Consider the following 20,464-nt stretch of genomic DNA (forward strand, 5'->3'; position numbering starts at 1 on the left):
CTAACACAGACTGATCCTTTGTCCCTCTTAAAATTAACACCTGCAAAGCTATTTGCCACTGTTTCTGCCTGATTCATATTCAACCACCTTAAATCACGTTGTTTTGGAAACTGGTGTTTGAGTGTAGGTTGTGACTAATACTGGTTCCAGAGGGGAACACCCTGTGGTCTATGAGTCTCTTCAGTTAACATGCCTAAGGAAATATGATTAAGAAACCTTTTTTTTTTTTTTTTTTTTTTTTTGCAGGAGATGTCACTTCCCTTTCTCAGCACTGAAATGACTCTTTAGGACATTTTGTTATGACTATAGTTCAGTTCTTTGCTCAGCTTCTGGCAGTAGATGGGAAATAAAACAAAGGTTCACAACTAGACAATATGCAGAGTCTGAGAAATTTGGGAACATAAAGTACTCAATGGAACATCTTCATCAAACCACTCCTTTCAAGGTTCAGTAAGCTATGCAGAAAAGGAGGTGGAAAGAATGCAAAACCCAGAGGGGAATCATGATGCCAAGGAAACAGTGTCCTCCAAACACAACAGGATTGATGCACATAAGAATTTGCAGAGATTTAAGCACAGGTTCAAGCCAGACAGGGTCCGAGGATAACCTTTTTATTCTAGTCCCATTGAAAAACTAAAAATGACATGACAAAACAAGATGATACATCTTCTCTAAAATTAGTACTCCAATAATAATGTTCATTGAGAAAATAAATTAAATGACACAAAAACAATTAACTCAAATTAACAATTTCAGGAGCTGGACAGGGGGGGTCAGTATCATGTACCACTCTTTCAGAGGAATAGAATTTTTATTTTCATGGTACTCACATAAGGAGGCTCAAAACTAATGTCCCTCCTGCTCTACATGATCTTATGCCTTTCACAGGAATGAATGTGCACATAAATAAAACACACAGAGAAACACACACATTTTCAGACATATTTAATTTCTATTACTGTGAAAAGATATCATGACCACGGCAATTCTTATAAGGAAAATACTTAATTGGGGTGACACAGTTTCAGAGTTTCTGCCTATAATCACAATGGCAGGGAGCACAGTGGCATGCAGACTGACATGATGCTGACTACATCTAGATCAAAAGACAACAGGAAGTAGACTGAGTCACTGGGCACAGCTTGAGCACATAGGAAACCTCCAAGCTCACACCCATAGTAACTTACTTCAAAGACCACACCTACCTCAAAAAAGCTAACCTTCCTAATAGTGTCACTCACGATGATCTTATGAGGGCCAATTGCTTTCAAACTAACATGAGTTAAACTGCTGTTCATTTCCAAATTTGTATTGAAAACTAGTTAAAACATTTTATGATAATCTCCATTGTTTTCTTAAATTCTTTTAGCATTTTACTCTGTTCCTTAGAAATTATAAATTTTTGGCTTTTTTTGATATCCATGTTTGGTTGTATCCTAGGTCTCTGGGGTATCCCAGCCCTGAGTTCTGGCTCTCAGTGTTTGTTCCCACAATTTCTGTGCCGTTTTTACCCCACTATATCTTGTAGAAAGGACGAATTATGGATTGAAGGATTTGTGGATGGGTTGGTGTCCACTGGAAGTCTTTCCTGGTAACATGAAATGACAAGTTCAGGCTCAGCATCCCCCATTGTTAGAGGTCTTGGGTAAACTTACCCTGATAGATTCCATTGCTTTAGGTTTCTAGCTCATCCCAGAGATGCCCCCAGATTCCGGTTGTCTCTCCCAGTACCCACTAATGATATTCCGCCATACTCATAGATTGGTGCCTAACCTAAATGTCATCAGAGAAGCTTCACCCATAAACTGTTAGAAACAGATGCACAGCCAAACATTAGGTGGAGCTCCGAGAATATTGTGGAAAATGGGGAGAAAGAACTCTAGGACCCAGTGGTGTCAAGAGCACCACAAACACACATACACAAAGCCAACTAACAGGGGCTCATAGTAGCTCACAAAGACCAAACTGACAACTAGGGAGCCTGCATGATCTCGGCCCTCTACATATATGCTTCAGTGTGTAACTTGATCTTCATACTAAACTTCTAACAATGAGATCAGGGGCTGTCTCTGAAACTCTTGCCTGATTTTAGGACTCATTCCTCCTAACAGATTGCCCCATACAGCTTTGCTATCCATAGAGGACCTGCCTGTCTCTGAAGAGAAAGAAAGTGGAGTAGTTGGAGAGGGGACAGGAATTGGGAAGAGGACAGGGAGGGAAACTTGGTTGGGATGCAAAACCAAACTAAAAAGCAATACAAGTTTTTAAAAATTAATTAAATTTAAATTAAAAAAAATAAAAAGAAATTTAATCTCTTGTCTTCCTTTCTGAATTCTTGTTTGTCTAGGAGACTGGCATAAAGAAATTAGATGCTTGCTTTTCTTTTTTTTTGTTTGTTTTTGTTTTCATTTGTTTGTTTGTTTTGTTTTTAGGACAGGGTTTCTCTGTAACAGCTCTGGCTGTTCTAGAACACACTTTGTAGTGTAAACCAGACTGGCCTTGAACTCACAGAGATCTGTTTGCCTCTGCCTCCTAAGAGCATGGGAAATTGGATGACTTTTATTGTTTAACAAAGGTAAAATGACTAAATTAGAGTACTATTGTGAAAACAGTGTTTGAATGTTATTTATTTTATCCGTCTTTCTGTGAACTTTGATATTTACTGAACTAGCTTCCAGTAATGCACTAAACATCAAAGCCACACGCAGTACTGTTAATGACAGGATTCCCACAAGCACCACTGCTGCTGGAGGGAGGACATTAGGTTTTAGTAGATGGGGTGGTCTAGCGTGGTACTCTTAGTCAGTGTTCTAACCCTGTGGCTTTCTATTGCAAAAGGAGAAGGTAAGTGGAGATAGTTTGAAAAATATACTTTCTAATCAAATGTATTTATCTGTTGTGTGTATGGGGATATTTTTTGTTAATTTTAAACTTTTCATAAAATAATGGACATAGAAAATAAACTATAAAAAAAGCTTTAAGTGAAAAATTAGAAAAATTTTGAATAATTAAAAACTGATAAACTTATGGAGTTTCTGATAAGCAATTATGGAGAAAATTTTTAACAAAATGGGCTTTTCTCTGTTCTCTAAACCTCAAAGTATGAATGATTTCTAAATATAATTTTGAGAGACAAAATAAACTCTTTAATTTGTAAATAATAAACATAGCAAGATCAATTTTCAAAATGCTATTCAACTTAAAGAAAGCCACTGAACAAGACAAAACACCCAACAGACTTTAAATATCTCTGTGTCTGAGTGGGATTGATTTTATTTTTTCAGGTTGTACAAGTTTTAATGTCATAGTCACTAAAATGAGTAACTTTTCCCATTTAAACAAAATTATCATTCATCAGATATAAATGTCTTTTAAATAAGTCAATGAAGAATATTTATATTGTGAATGTAAGGCACCAAAGTGCCAACAATTGGCTCTTTCGGATCTCCAATGAACTTAGAAAGTAGGACATTATGTCACCTCTGTATTATTACTTTGTGCTTTACCAGGATTTTACATCTGTCTTTCAGTGTTTGAGAATGCCATCATATCTAAGGAATCTCAAACTATGCCTTAAACGGGTATAGGGCTCTGGAATTTCATCACTATGCTTGACTCTGGTGTTAGGTACTCTGTATTGTGTTATTTGTTGCTTGCTCATGTTTACATATAATTAGGGTTATGCATGTAACTTGTCAGTCCTCACTTATATGAAAAAGCTAGGATTAAGACAATTTCAAACTTTGAAAAAAATCACCCTTTTACATTTTTAGTCAAATTTATATCATAGATCTTAAACATTTTATTATGCTCTGACATTTCACTTTGATTGTGGGAAAGCAGTCACCTAATGAGAGGAAAATCCATCCTGCCAAAGAACAGAAAATGTTTACTTAAATTTTTTATAGTTTTATAATATTTAAGATTGATAAAATTACATTTCTCCCTTCTTTCTTCATTCCAAACTGTCCCATATATCCTTCATTTTTCTCTGTCTCATGGCCTCTTCTTTTACTAATTTTTATTACATTCATGTGAGTATATTTATGTGCTTGTATGTGTATATATATAAATGGAATATGTGTATATGTATATACATATATGTGTATGGAATATGTGTGTATATATGTATACATGCATGCTCAGTCTATACAATAGTATTTATAAATACAGTTTGTCTGATATTCTGTACAGACTGAAAAATGACCTAACATTCTCATAATTTCCCTTTTAAATTTACTTTTAAGTTTACTAAGTATACAGCAACAAAAGTAGAAGAATACATAGTAAGGAAGAGGTAGATAAATACATGAAAAACAGGTAGGCAAACAGGCAGGCAGACAGTAAAACATTATTTTAGGCCCTCAAGATATAAGCATTGGTCCAATAAGGTGACTAATTTATGGCAGGTATCTGAATTTCCACTTTGACAGTCCTCTTGGATGAGACTTTTAAGAAAAAAATAGCAGCAGATAGAGATCATGTAAACATACCAGGTGTTCTCGACATCCAGCAGGCGCTAACTGGAAGAGCTGAAACAGTAAACTGGAGTTTCTGATTGATTCCTCCCTCCCCCCACAGATAAACTTGCCAGGGCTCATTTTTCACTGTTTTCTCTGCTTTTCCTGGAAATCCAGATGGGGAACTCCAGCTGGCTAGCCTTACACATGCTTCCTCAGTTTATGCTGGATATCTGCAAGAAAAATTGATGCTATTACCTTCCCACTAGTTTTATTTTTTTTTTCCTTGAAAGCCTCATGTAATGGGACACTATGTTTCCTTTGAAACCCCAGCTGGCTGCAATAAAATGGCTTTCCCCATTAATGTATTCAGGTTATGCGCTGGAGCCAATTTTACAAACTTTTCCTGTCAGTTTTGCTGTCTGTCTGCCTATCTACCTTTCTGCCCCTCATTTTATCTATCTCATATATATCTCATTTATCTTGCAATTGATTCTTTTCTTCATTTTTTATTGAAATATTTTAATCACAGTTTCTTCTACCTTTTTCCCTCTCATCCAGATCTATATTTCTTTCTGTCTCTCATTTGAAAAGAATAGATTTCTAAAAGGTAACAAAAACCATAATCAAATAAAATATAATAAGGTAAAATAAACATCATCACTCTGAAACTGGATAATGCAAACCAACATAAGAGTCCAAGAGAATGGGTAAACTATGTATGTATTGCATTAAAATACAAAACTGAAAGCTTCATTATTTATGTGAGGCACCTGGCACAAACCCACACAGGCCCTGTGCTTGTTGCTTCAGTCTCTGTAATTTCATGGGAGCTTGCTCAATTTGTTTAAAGGACCTTGTTTTTCTGGTGTCCTCCATTTGCTCTTGCGCTTACACTCTTTCCACCTCTTCTACCACAGAGTTCACTGAGCTCTGAGGAGAGGTATTTGGTGGAGACATCCCATTTAGAGATGACTATTCCAAAGTCTCACTGTCTGTCTCTCTGTCTCTCTCTTTCTGGGAAATGTCTGTCTGTGTGCCTCCGTAATTGTTCAGATATGCTATAGAAAGAGCCTCTCTGTTGATCACTGAAAAAGGCACCGATCTATGTGTACAGTAGAATATTATTAGGAGTCATTTTATCACCATTTCCCTTTTTAAAAGACCAGTACTCTTTGGTTTTACCTTATGTCTCTGGGATATCCAGTACTGGTTCTTTGTTACCTGATGTGACAAAGGGACCTGATTCCCTTCTGTATGCTGTGAATACCATTGGTTAATAAAGAAACTGTCTTGGGCATGCATAGCCAATACAGACAGGTGGGTAAAACTAAAATGAATGCTGGGAGAAAGAAGGGTGAAGTCAAGGAGAAGCCATGGCCAGAGACAGATGTGCTAAAAACTTTGCTGGTAGGCCATGACTTCGTGGTGATGCACAGATTAATGGAGATGGGTTGATTTAAGATGTAATAGCCAATAAGAAGCTAGAGCTAATGGTCCAAGTAGTAACTTAATAAATACAGTTTCTGTGTGATTATTTCAAAAGTCTGGGCAGCCAGGAAACAAACAAGCAGCCTCACACTACAGGCACCCAATAGTGTTACATATAGGTTTAACCTCATAGAATGAGCCATATGTCAAATCAGACATTGGCTGGTTGTGTCCACAAACTTTGTGCCTCTATTGCCCTAGCTTATTTTGCAATCAGGGCAGCATATTAGATCAAACAGCTTGTGGCTGAGTTGTAAACATTTCTCTTTTGGTAACCTGTAGAGTACCTGCCTTTACCAAAGACACTAGAACATAGGATGAAGGTTCAATGTAGGTACCTCTTGACTTCTCCATATTCAATGAGTTGTGTGAGTATTGTCTTTAACAATAGGGCCTTGCTGTTGATTTATAGAGAGCTTCTTACTCTTGGCAACAGTCTGGATTGTCTGGGACCTTCCATGGAATCCATTTAGCCAATAACTCATTTGGATGTAACCCAGTCCTTGTACTGGAATCTTCTTTTAGTGACAAGAATAGCCAGTTGAAATTCTTTACCACCACTATTTTGAGACATTATTTGGATCATCTTCTTATATTTGAGAAAGAAATCCTATACTGGGTTTTCATATTGTCCCTCTATTGCCTCTCAACTCTAGCTGTTCTTTCCCACATTCTCTTCTCATTCTTACCCAATTCTTCTGTCCCAGCTGGAACCTTCCACAGTCTATCCATAAAACTTTTTCAACTTCCACATCCCAGGAATTCCTATGTATCCCCTTACCCAGTCTCTTCCTCTATACATAACTTTCTGGTTCTATGGTTGGCAATATCTTACATAATGGCTACTATCTACATATAAGTGAATACATAGTGTATTTATCTTTCTCAGTCTGGGTTACCTCACTCAGAATAACTTTTTCTAGTTGCATCCACTTGCTTGCAAATTTTTGCATTTTTATTATTTAATTGTTTCTCAATCATTTGCAATTCCTCTGTTGAGAATTATCTGTTTAGTTCTATGCCCCATTTTTAAATTGGATTATTTGGCTTTTTGATACCTCATTTCTCAGTTCTTCATATATTTTTTATATTAGTCCTCTTTTGATGTGGAATTTGATGTAGGTGGGTTTTCTATCTATCTGTTGTTTCATTGGTTAATTAATAAAGAAAACTGCTTGGCCTGAATGGTCACAACATATGTAGGTGGGAAAGACAGAACAGAATGCTGGGAGGAAGAAGGCAGTGAGACAGACACCATAGCTCTCCTCTCCGAGATGGACGCAGGTTAGAATCTTCCCGGTAAGCCACCACTTCATGGTGCTACACACATTACTAGATATGGGTCAGTCAAGATGTAAGAGTTAGCCAATAAGAGGCTAGAACTAATGGGCCAGGCAGTGTTTAAATGAATACAATTTGTGTGTTGTTATTTCAGGTGTAAAGCTAGCCGTGCGGGAGCCGGGCAGGATGAAAAGCAGGCCTGATCACCTCTTCACTACAGGAATTGGTTAAAATCTTCTCCCATTGTGTAGGCTGCCATGTGGTCCAGTTGACAGTGTCCTTTGCCTTATTGAAGCATTTCAGTTTCTGTAAGCTGGAACATGGTCTCCTCATAGTAGTATGTACCATTAAGCAGTGTTTAAAGCATCTCACTGCTTTCCTAAACTAAACTCCCAAAGTTCAAATTCCTCTAAACAAAAGCACGATCAGGCCTGTCACAGAAATGCCCCAGTGTCTAGCTTCAGCTTCTGCCTTAGTGTTTCTATTACTGTGAAGAGATACCAGGAGCACAAAAACCCTTATAAAAGAAACATTTAATTGGTGTGCGTTATAGTTTCAGTGGCTTAATCCATTATCAACATAATGATAGGACATGGTAGGGGGCAGGCAACATGGGTGCTGAAAATGGATTTGAAAATTAGTACATCTTGAGCAGCAGGTAACAAAAAATTATGAATGTGGCTAGAGCATGGGAGGCCTCAAAACTCACTCCTGCAGTGACACACTTCCTCCAACAAGGCCATACCTACTCCAACAAAGCCAAACCTCCTAAAAGCGCCACTCCCTAGAGCTTATGTGGGACAATTACATTCAAACCACTAAACATGGCATACCAACTTACACTAAGGTTAAGCACATCCCCTCATATTAAGGCTTGATGAGGCAACCCAGTAGGAGAAAAAGGGAACAAAGGCAGGCAAAAGAGTCAGAAACCAGGAACCAGACACTTGATAGTTCAAAGACCTAGGATAGAACTGACCAAAAAGACCAAAAAAAAAAAAAAAGTCAATGAAATGATTCCTAATGCCATTCTATTATACTCATAATCCACAGCCTAGCATAACCATCATCAGAAAGGCTTCATCCAGCAACTGATGGGAGCAGATACAGAGTCCCAAATCCAAACATTAGGAAAATCCAGCAGGTAGGAGCCATACTCAGCACTTTAACTCTGAGACTGAGCATGCGGCACATAAACTCTTTCTTTTTGAGTTACCACCGAATCTACCACGCAGAGCACTGCGCAGCCTGGAAATATCTCTCTGTATGGCAGCAGAAATCTGCCTTGCTTTCCCATCTGCCAAAGCTTGATCCCACAGTCTGCCCAGGCAGGGAGCGCAGACATGGTCTCAGAGTACTTTCTTCATGATCCTGAGTGGGAACACAAACATCCAGTCCCATAAAAGCCATTGGAATGTTTTATAGCCGGAGTTCACACTGGAAGCACATCCCAGGAAGTTGTGTTTTAAAACCTCTCAGCTTTTTTCCTGCTACAGCTGTTGAGTCAGGGAAATTTCTCTGTAGCACCCGGCCAGCAAACAGCAAAATGATGTGTTAAACTCTCTATTTGTGTCTAGAATTCCTTTTTAAGGCCCTCTCAGGTTTTACGTGGCGTTATTTAACCAAATTGTAGTTACCCTCCTCATGATTTAGTTAAACTTTATTTCAATACATTATTTAGACTTCTTAAAATAAAAGCTTAGTAAAACTTTTGTTATGCATTTCTTGCTTAATATTGTATATTGCTTGTAATTTTATATTTGGTATTTTTTACTATTGTATATAGTTGTAATGGGTTTGGATCAATCTTGTTTAGACAAAATGGGGAGATGATGGGGAAGCTCAACCATTCAAATTTGTTAGGGTGTCACCGCCTGGAGTCCAGGTAGAAAAACCGGAAGATTGCTCTCTTTTTGCTGTGCCCGCCGGACCTATCGGATTTTGTAACTCCCATTCTTATAGTGTAAGATTTTCCCCTCTTTAACCATTAAAGTATTCATGTTACAATTGAGCTAGCCTGGTTAATTTGTTACACTTGGCACCCGAACTTGGGGCCACTGCAGCTCCGTACCCCCACGCCATTTGCGCATACTGCCACTTGCCTTACCTTGGCTCCACACGCCTCATGACATTTGCACGCATAGACTACCCCCTCAGCCTCCTTTCTCCTAGCATTCTGTTTTGTCTACTCTGCCTATCTAAGCTGCTGCCCAATCAAAAGGCCAAGGCAGTGTCTTTATTGAACCAATAAAAGCACCACATAAAAAGAAGACCCTCCTACACCACAGGGGTAATTTTAATAGGTCTGTTCTATATGTTACTTGTTCTTTTCCCTTTGCAGCTTTTAATATCCTTTCTTCTATACATTTAGTGTTTAGATTATTATGTGGCAAGGAAACTTTCTTTTCTTGTACACTATATTTAGTGCTCTTTGTACTACATGGCAGAAAGATCTTTCTTTAGGTTAGGAAAAATTTATTCTATGACTTTGTTGAAAATATTTTCATGGTATATTTGTGAGAATTCTTCTCCTTCCTCTATTACTATTATTTCTAGATTTGATATTTTCATAGTGCCCCAGATGTCTTGGATGTTTTGTGCCAGGAGTTGTTTATATTTAACATTTTCTTTGACAGATGTATCTATTTCTTTATCTTATCTTCAATTCTCTATTCCTTCTTGCATTCTGTTGGTGAATTTGGTCTTTGTAGTTCCTATTCAAATTCCATATTTTTTCATTTCCATAGTTCCCTGCTTTGGCTTTCTTCATTAATGCTATTTCTATCCTCAGTTTCTGAGTAGATATACTCATTTCCTTGAACTGTTCATTTGTGTTTTCCTGGATTTCTTTTAGCAATTTATTCATCTCTTCTTTTAGGACCTCTGTTTTGTTCATACAGGGTGTTTTAAGGCATTTTTCTTGAGCTTCAACTAAGGTAAAATATTCAATGCCTGCTATGGTACAGTTTCTGGGCTCCAGTGGAGATATATTATCCTAGGTATTATTGATTCTCTTTTTAAACTGATGTTTGGGATTCTGGGATTGGGATGGTTACAGGACTGGGTGATGATATTTGATTTTGCCTCTATTAGACAAGTGTTTGTTTCCTTGTTTCTGCTTCCTCTTAAGATCTTAAGAGAGTGTGGTGGCCTTGTGCTGACTGATAGGAAATATTCGGTGGCTCTCTTTCCCTAACTTGTTGAGCTGGTATGCTGGCTACTCTTATGTCAACTTGATAGAAGTTGGGGTTATCTGAAACTAGGAAACCTCAATAGAAAAAATGTCTCCATAAGATCAAGTTCTAAGTCTATTGTGGGTAATGCCATTCCTGGGTTGGTAGTTGCAAGTTCATAAGAAACCAGACTGAGCAGGTCATGTGGAGCAAGACAGTAAGCAGCACCCCTCCATGGCCAGAACATTGGCTCCTGTCTCCTGGATCCTTCTCTTTTTGAGTTCCTGTCCAGATTTCCTTCAAAGATTAACAGTACTGTGGAAAGATAAGCTGAATAAATCTTTTCCTTCCCAAGTTGCTTTGGTCACAGTGTTTCATCATAGCAGTAGTAACCCTAACTAAGACAGATGGTGTGTTCTTAGGGTGCACTTCTTAGGGTATTGGAGTCTTGGATAATGGGATGAGATGAAGGGAATAGGGTTGGGGGAGAAGATCTTTGTGATCAATTTCAAATGGGGTAGAGAGGAAAGAGAGACCAAAGCAGGATAAAGTTAGGGGGAATGGATCTGGAGAAACAGAAAGTGATGAGGAGATCCACTGTCAGATTACTACTTTCCCTTAGTAGTTTGTGTGATTAAAAAATACTTCTACTTTCATCAGAGTTTACAGGAAAAGAGAGACTTCTCTGATTAATTTTCACAGAGCTGATTTACATATTTAGAAATTTTTTCAATGTTATGTGAGTTTATATAAATAACAAAATTAATACTCTCCTCTACATCTAATGACACCCCAACCAGTCAGGGCTTTTGAATGGGTTTACAAATAAAGTGTGGGATCAATGTAGTTAACTGCGCCTCAAACCCTATTAGGGTTGGGTTCCACAATGCAGATCTGTATAAGACTATCTGTGGTATAAATACATTGAATTTGAGTTATTTCACATTGAATGTCTGATGTTTTCGGTTTAAGATGAAAATGGCAAGTCTCACTGTAATTTCATTAAATAAATTTTTCCACTTAAGCTGTTCAGTGCTCTCTTCTCAGGTCTGTTCAAATAGTCATTTCTTTTGTCAGATGGTTTACTGTTTGGAGAAAAGCACAATAAAAACTTCACAACTGGATGATGATCATGAATTTGCATTAGGAGATTCCACAATTAATCACTTGTGCCATGTTGAATCTGTGGTGGGATAAAATTTATCAATAATAACTAAAAGATTCTGAGATAGGTAAAAAAAATGAGCTTCCTAATACTTGTGTAGAACAGTTGAAAAATTAGCAAATATATTGATCACCTTTGTTAGTAGCCTTAATCAACAGTGTGTTCGACCAACAACCTGCATTTTGAAAGGAATAAGATGTCAAATGGGTTTGCTGTAACTGCTGACCACTCTGACCACCTCAGTTGATCATGCACTTTAAGGAATATTAGGTTTGTTTTGAAGAGTTGCCAATAAAGTGGAGAAAGACAGATTATCCTATGCTTATATCTGAATGAAGATGACCTAAAAGCTAGACTGTGAGAATAATGAAATTCCTATTTGAAACTAGGCATCTTTTTGGTACCCTTTTAAAAAATCTCAGTGAGCAAACTTAAATTATTAATGCTCTATGAAAAGTATAATTCTCAAATTTATTGAAAAAACTTAATATAGAAAGAATATACATGTATAAGCATGAACCAAATATATAGAAAAATCTGAAATTTTTCACTTATAAAATGAAACTAAAATGAACAAGGAAGCCATAGAAAATTTGTGTACTTTAGTCAGTGGTATTGTTGGAATTCTTTTAACATATTGAATAGAATCATACTTCTTGCTAGAATTCATACTATTCTGATTTTAAAAGTACAAATTATTTATATATAAGGCCATGAATGGAAAAATTTAAGGAATATTACATATAAATTTATTAATATGATCAACAATATAGTACTTTATTGTGAAGGTGCAAAAATAGCTCAATATGATGTAATAATTTAGATTTCATTTCTGATTAAAATTAGAAATAAGCAGTTATTATATTGGATATTACTAAGTATTCCTGGTCCACCTCTCTGGTAAGCTACCAGGTATAACTTGATTTCATGAGGAAAGACATTTTCTTATACCACAGCAGTCTGGATACTATTTGCCTCCTTCTCCCAGACACTCTCCAGACATAGTTATTGTAATTAATAGAAAGGAATTCACTGATCAAGTGGTTTGTCTATGATGTGGGTTGTTTTGTTTGTTTGTTTTCAGAGTGAAAAAAATTGCACTCTGTCTTTCTGTAAGGTGAAAGATATAGGATAGTTTTTCAGTAAGTTGTCCCAAGTGAGTCAACAGACACATACTACAAAGAAGAAGAAATATATAATCCTAATTATAATTAGATGAAGAGTCTATGAATATTAAAAAACAGATCCAATGAGAGTCAAAACAAGCAACATAAATTAAAGAGTTAGAAGTAAAAGGATTAACTAATCTGATATATGATGAAGTTATTGACAGTTGCAAAATCATGAATCATTATATATATAATGGCTTCAAGTGAGAAAAATTAATATCAGAGAGGCACAAAAGTATCAGGAGGAGAGAGAGGAAGTGGAGGGTAAAAGAGCGAGCCTAAGAAACATGAACCATGAATCCAGAGCAAAAGAAACCCACCACAACACGGAAACCAGAGCTAATTCACTGGACCTGAAACCAGGGCCAACAGGTTAAAAAGGGCCAGTGAAAGAAAAGCACCTGGGCCCTAAAACGAGAGCCAATGAAACACACCCTGCCCTTGAACAACTGACCTAAAATCCATCCAATCACAGAGCTTGGAATCCAACCCATCTTTGAGATACTTCAAGCTCATGAACTGAAATCTAACCAATTTTAACTCTGAAAATCTAAACTATGGAAATCTCTACTGCTAAAGAAAAATATATAAACCTTGTACCTGCTCAATTTGAAGCTGCCTTTTTACACCCTGGCAGAGACAGCCACTCTCCAAGATTCCTCCCTACCAATACATCTCTTGAACGAAGTTTAGGTGACAGCATTCTTTGCCAAAGTGGAGCTGACAGAGAGATAACTTTCACTAGAGCAGGAGCAAATCTGGTGCATTTTGGATGCAAAAATCCCTTAGGAAGAGCAGAGCAGAGCTGTAATGGCTCTCCCAGGAAAACCAGAACTGCTATATTGCTATGGGGAAAACATTCCCCGCCCAAACAGACCTGTAGTTATAGCCTGGCTTCTCATGGGCTTACTTTTCCCTCCAGAGCTGCAACACTTATCAGAAACCTGACTGACATGTCAAGCATATAAAGATGAGCTCATTAAATGTCATTTTGTATAGCTTTCAGTACAAATTATAGTATCGGTCAGTTTTCCTTTTTCTTAATCATAATGAGATTAAATTTTCTCCTTATTTATATATCCTTCTTTTCAGAAATGACATGTAGTCCTCCTTCTATCGAAAATGGTGACTACACACCTTACAGGATTAAACACAGAGCTGGTGATGAAATCAAATATACATGTAAAGATGGCTTCTCTCCTGCAACCCGGAAAACTGTTGTACAGTGTAGGAGTACTGGCTGGATCCCTGCTCCAAGATGTATCTGTAAGTTTATGCAGACCTTTAATCACCATAATCCTGAAATTTTGGGAATACATTACTAGCAAATATTTGACTTTTTCCTGTGTACTACCCTTTAGAAACACTCTACATTTCAAAGCAATATTTTATGCAATATCTTGTATTTTTTGTTTTTTTTTGCAATATCTTGTTTTTAAGTAAAATTAAAATTTAAGATTTCAAGAAATATTATGGTCACATTTTGGAAAACAAAAAATTATAATTTAGGTTTACTCAAATGTTGGTATATGTGTTGTGTGATATTCTGATTATGTCCTGACAAAACTTCCTTGGAGTCAGAGGCAGAGGTAGCCACTAGCTGATCAAAATTAACCACTGAGTTTCAGAGGACTGTAGACAAACAAGAGACAGAAAGTACTAAGGTGTGGTTGAGAGAGAATCTCAGACAAGAATCTCTTCCTGTCACTTTCTGTCTTTGTATCAATATTATTGAAGTAAGTTCCTCTACTCATTATAATACCTACCATGGCTTTTAAATAGATTTAAAAGCACAATTATGCAATCAGTGTAGTGAGGTGGGCCTCAAACCCTTTTATTCTACAATGTAGATCTGCTAAACATATCTGGACTGTCTGTGCCCTATATTTACCTGAATTTAAATTATTTCACACTTGAATATCTGATGTTTTCTTGCATAAGATAAAGATGACAAATCTCTCTGTAGTTTCATTGAATAACTTTATTCTACGTAAAAGGTGTAGTGCTCCCTTCTCAGATCTGTTCAGTTTCTTATATCATTTATCAGATGGTTTACTGTTTAAAGAATGGCACAATAAAACTTCATTGCTGGAACAATACAGGGGATGATGATCATGAATCTACATGAGGAGATTCTACAAATTTATCATGTGTGCCATGTTGGATCTGTAGTGGGATGAAATTTGTCAATAATAAGTAAAAACCCTGGGATAGATCAAAAATGAGCTGTGTTAGTACTTATTTAGAACATATGTAAACATGGCAAATATATTAATCAATGTTGTTAGTATCCTGAGTCAGCACTAAGATAAACCAACCATCACTGCTGATGGGGCCACAGCCTGCATCTGGAGAAGTGTAAGATGTGAGGTGGAGCCGGCAGACAGATATCCTATGCTAATATAAGAAGGATGATTACCTAAGAGCTGGACTGTGGGAGGTAGTAATAATATTCTTCTTTGAAACCATGTGACTTGTTGGTACCCTTTTAAGAGAAATTTCAATAAGCTAGTCTTATATAATGATGCTCTATGAAAAACATAAATCTCAAATGTATTGAAGACAAACTCTTAGGACAGAAAGCTTATACATTTGTAAACTATGCACCAAATGTACAGTAAACTTTTTTTCTATTATAAAACAAAACTAAATGGACAAGGAAGATTTAAGAAATTTTTGTCAGCCCAATGAGATTTTGTCGGGATTGAATTATCTTAAATGGAATTTAAATGCAGCATTTCCTGGAGAAAGGACATACATAAACCAGAATATGAGATAGGGAGGACCTCACAGCCCAATAGCCTCATTTCATAAGTGAGAAAATTTGAATGTGAGAAATAACAGCTACAGTACTGAAAACAGCTTGGTATTGGCATAAAGACAGAGATGTTGACCAATAGAATTGAATTGAAGACACCAATATTAATCCACAAACCTATGAATGCCTGATTTTTGACAAAGAAGCTAAAATTATACAATGGAAAAAAGAAAGAATCTTTAACAAATGGTGCTGGCATAACTGGATGTCAACCTGTAGAAGAATGAATATGCATCCATATCTATCACCTTGCGCAAAACTCAAGTCCAAATCGATTAAAGACCTCAATATAAATCTGACCACACTGAACCTGATAGAAGACAAAGTGGAAAGTAGCCTACAATGCATGGGCACAGGAGACCAATTCCCATGTATAACTCCAGTAGCACAGACAAGAAGAGCAACAATGATAAATGGGACCTCCTGAAACTGAGGAGTTTCTGTAAAGCAAAGCACACAGACAAAAAAAAAAAAAAAAAAAAAAAAACAGCCTACTAAATGGGAGAAGATCTTCACCTACCCCACATCAGACAAAGATCTGATCTCCAAAATATATATAGAATTCAAAAGCTAGACATTAAAATTCTAAAAATAAAAAAATAAAAAAAAATGGGGTACTAAACTTATCAGAGAATTCTCAACAGAACAATGTCCAATGGCCAAAAGATACTTAAGGTCAAGTTCAACTTCTTAGCTATCAGGAAAATGAAAATCAAAACCACTTTGAGATACCATCTTACACCCGTCAGATGGCTAAAACCAAAAACAACAATGATAGCTTATGCTGGAGAGGATGTTGAGTAAGGGGAACACTCATCCATTGCTGGTGGGAAGGCAAATTAGTGCAACCACTTTGGAAGTCAGTGTGGCAGTTTCTCAGAAAATTGGGAGTCGACCAACCTCAGAATCCAGCAATACCACCCTTGGGAATATACCAAAAAGATGGCCAATCATCCTACAAAAGCATTCGTTCAACTATGTTCATAGCAGCATCATTTGTAATAGCCAGAACCTGGAAACAACCCAGATGCCCCACAATGGAAGAATGGATAAAAAAATGTGACACATCTACACATTAGAGTACTACTTAGCAGAGCCAGGAGGTGGAGGTGCATTCCATTAATCCAAGCACTTGAGAGGCAGAGACAAGCAGGTCTCTATGAGTTGTAGGCCAGCCTGGTCCATAAAAACTACTTCAAAAAGCTACAGAGAAATGCTGTCTCCGGAAAAAAAAAAAAAGTACTACTTAGCAGACTCAGCAGTAGAAAACAATGACTTTTTGAATTTTGCATGCAAATGGAAGGAAGTAGAAAACACTATCCTGAGATAACACAGACTGAGAAATATGAATATGGTATGGACTCACTCATTAGTGGATTCTAGCCATAAACAAAGCACACTGAGCCTATAGTTTGTGATTCTAAGTAGCTAAGTAATAAGGTGAACCCAAAGAAACACAAGATTGCCAGGCAAAAGTTAGGAGCATGGGGGGAAGGAATCGGGGAGAGAGAGACAGGAGAAAACGAGGATTATGGAGAGCTTGGGGGAGTGGGATGGATAAGATGGAGGAAGGACGGATAAGGGAGCAGGGAAGGAGATATCTTAATTGAGGGAGCCATTTTTGGGTTGGCAAGAGGCTTGGCTCTGGAGGAGTTCCCAGGAGTCTATGGGGATGAACCCAGCTAGGACCCTGGGCAGTGGAGGAGAGGGTGCCTGAACTGGCCTTGTCCCATAGTTAGGCTGATGGCTGTCTTAAATATCACCATAGAACCTTCATCTGGCAACGGATGGAGATAGAAACAGAGACCCACATCTCAGTACTGGACTGAGCTCCCAAGGTCCATCCAGTTGAAGAGATAAGAATGGAGAATATGAACAAGGATTCAGGACCAAAACAGGGTGGTTCACCCACTGAGACAGTGTGCCTGAACTAATGTGAGCTCACCAACTCCGGCTGGACTGGGACTAAACGAGCCTGGGATCAGACTGTACCCTCTGAATGTGGGTGACAGATGGGAAAGACTGAGCGGCCAATGATAATGGCACTGGGATTTGTCTCTACTGCATGAACTGGCTTTTTGTGATCATGTTCTCTTTGGATGCATACCTTCCTAAGTCTGGATTTAGGAGGGAGGGCCTTGGACTTCTCACAGGACAGGGTACCTTGCCCTCTCTTAGGGCTGGAGGGAGTGAGGAAAAGAAGTGGTATGAGGGGAGGAAGTGGAAATTTTGATTGGTATTATTTATAAGGTGATAAAAAAAAGAAAGGACAGAAAATCTTCATGTAAAAAAGATTTAAATTTAAAAAAAATAATTTGTGTCCTTTTGTCAGTTGTGTTTGTTGGAATTCTTTTAACATATTTCATGTGGTTACATGAAGTAGAATCATACTTCCTCAAAAAATTGAAACTTTTCTGATAGTGAAAGTACTAATTATTTATAAATAAGAACATGAAGAGAAAAATTTAATGGCACAATTGCATATACATTTATTAATATAATGAAAAATGTAGTACCTCAATATGAAGATACAAATATAGGTCAATTTGATGTAATCATGTTAGATTCAGTTCCAATTAAAATTAAGAATAAGCAGGTATCATAATGAATATGTATTCTTGTCCCAGTTCTCTGGTAAGCTGTAAGGTATAACTTGATTTCATAAAGAAAAACATTCTCATATACCTCATCAATCTGAATTCTATTTGTCTCCCCTCAAAACCTCACTAGACATTCAGTTGCTTTACTATTTTAAAAAGTAACTCACTAATCAAGTATTCTATCAAGTATGAGTATTTTTCTGTTTTTTTTTTTTTATTGCAAGTGACACCTTGTGATTTTCCACATATCAACAATGGAGGTCTAGTTAATGAAGAAACGTTCAGACTCTACTTTCCAGTATCTATTGGAAAGCAGTTCATTTATCACTGCAACAGAGGATTTATGACTCCGTCAGGGACAAACTGGGACTACATTCGCTGCACTGTACAAGGGTGGGAGCCTGCAGTCCCATGCCACAGTAAGTCAATGTCTGTATTAAATTGTGTTTAATTCTATCAAAGACTGGAAAGACAACACATACATAATTACAGTTACGTCTTCCTGCATTCTCTTGGTTAAGCGGGTCTCTGTAGTTCCTGTTCAAATTCCATATTTTTCATTTCCATAGTTCGCTGCTTTGGCTTTCTTCATTGATGCTATTTCTATCCACAGGTTCCAACTAGTTTTTATTCATTTTCTTGAACTTTTCATTTGTGTTTGACTGGACTTCTTTTGGGGATTTATTCATCTCCTCTTTAAGGGCCTCTGTCCTTTCCTACAGGCAGTTTTAAGGCATTTTTCTTGAGCTTCAGCTAAGGTGAAATATTCAATACCTACTGTGGTAGAGTTGCTGGGTATTATTGATTGTGTTTTTAAGCTGACATTTGGACATACAAGTTTGGGATGATTACAGGACAAGGTGATAATATTTGATTTTGCCTCTATTAGAAAGTGTTTGATTCCTTGTTTCTGCTTCCTCATAAGATCTTAAGAGAGTATGGTAGCCATGTGCTGCCTGGCAGGATATATTCTATGGCTCTCTTTCCCTGACTCGCTCAGCTGGTATGCTGGCTACTCTTATGTCAACTTGATACAAGTTAGAGTTATCTGAAACTAGGAAGTCTTGTTTGAAATAAAGTCTCCATGAGATCCAGCTGTAAGTTCATTGTGGGTAATGCCATTCCTGGCCTGGTAGTTCCAGGTTCATAAGAAACCAGACTAAGCATGTCATGTGGAGCAAGACAGTAAGCAGCACCCCTCCATGGCCAGAACATTGGCTCCTGTCTCCTGGATTTTTCCCTTTTTGAGGTCCTGTTCCTTCAAAGATTAACAGTGTTGTGGAAAGAGAAGGTGAATAAATCCTTTCCTTCCCAAGTTGCTTTGGTCATAGTGTTTCATGACAGCAGTAGTAACCCTAAGACACATGGTATGTTCTTAGAGTGTGCTTGTTGGTGTTGGAGTCTTCGATAATGGGATGAGATGGAGTTAGTACGGCTGGGACAGAAGATCTTTGTGATCAATTGCAGATGGGGTGGAGAGTAAAGGGAGACCAAAGTAGGATGAACTTGAGGGGAATGGATCTGGAGGAACAGAAAGTGATGAGGAGATCCACTGTCAGGTTACTTCTTTCCCTCGGTAGTTTGGGTTAAAAAAAAAAAAAAACTCTACTTTCATCAGAGCATCAGAGTTTACAGGAAAAGAGAGACTTCTCTGATTAATATTCACAGAGGTGATTTACATATTTAGAAAATTGTTCAAAGTTATGTGAGTTTATATTTATAACAAAATTAATACTCTCCCCTACATCTAATGAAACCCCAACCAGTCAGGGCTTTTGAGTATGTTTACAAAAAACATGTGGGATCAATGTAGTTAACTGAGCCTCAAACCCTATTAGGGTTGGGTTCCAATATACAGATCTGGTTACCTACATAAGACTGTCTGTGGTATAAATACATTTGAAATTGTGTTACTGCACACTGAATATCTCAGGATTTCTGAGTAAAGATAAAGATGACAAATCTCTCCGTAATTTCATTTAATAAATTTTTCCACTTAAGCTGTTTAGTGCTCTCTTCTCAGGTCTGTTCAATTAGTCATTTCTTTTGTCAGATGGTTTACTGTTTGGAGAAAAGCGCAAGAAAAATTCACAACTGGACGATGATCATGAATCTGCATTAAGAGATTCTAAAGCTTTTTCATTTGTGCTATGTTGAATCTGTGGTGGGATAAAATTTATCAATAATAACTAAAAGATTCTGAGATGGGTAAAAAGATGAGCTTGCTAATACTTGTGTTGAACAGTTGAAAAATTGGCAAATATATTGATCACTTTTGTTAGTAGCCGTAATCAACAATGTGATGGA

General features: G+C 37.3%; 2 protein-coding genes and 1 long non-coding RNA gene across 7 annotated transcripts in view; all 3 read left to right on the forward strand.

Annotated features, from left to right (window-relative positions):
- The window catches only part of LOC126507302 (complement factor H-like), a 325,893-nt gene that overhangs the window by 216,666 nt on the left and 88,763 nt on the right, over window positions 1-20,464 (forward strand). The window lies entirely within an intron of this gene.
- LOC126507303 (complement factor H-related protein 2-like) overlaps window positions 1-20,464 on the forward strand; it is a 133,089-nt gene that overhangs the window by 19,900 nt on the left and 92,725 nt on the right. For all 4 annotated transcript variants that reach the window (XM_050151588.1, XM_050151586.1, XM_050151587.1 and 1 more), the window contains exon 5: window positions 13,832-14,005. In XM_050151588.1, the coding sequence (XP_050007545.1) occupies window positions 13,832-14,005 (174 nt within the window). The remainder of the gene's footprint in view (window positions 1-13,831; window positions 14,006-20,464) is intronic.
- Window positions 2,563-13,807, forward strand: LOC126507305 (uncharacterized). Its single transcript, XR_007593480.1, has 3 exons — window positions 2,563-2,844; window positions 7,387-8,376; window positions 9,096-13,807. It is a non-coding gene; the product is annotated as an uncharacterized lncRNA (long non-coding RNA).

This window comes from Alexandromys fortis, unplaced genomic scaffold (assembly GCF_014885135.2).
Source record: "Alexandromys fortis isolate MF-2015 unplaced genomic scaffold, M_Fortis_MF-2015_v1.1 scaffold_71, whole genome shotgun sequence".
Taxonomy (NCBI): Eukaryota; Metazoa; Chordata; class Mammalia; order Rodentia; family Cricetidae; genus Alexandromys; species Alexandromys fortis.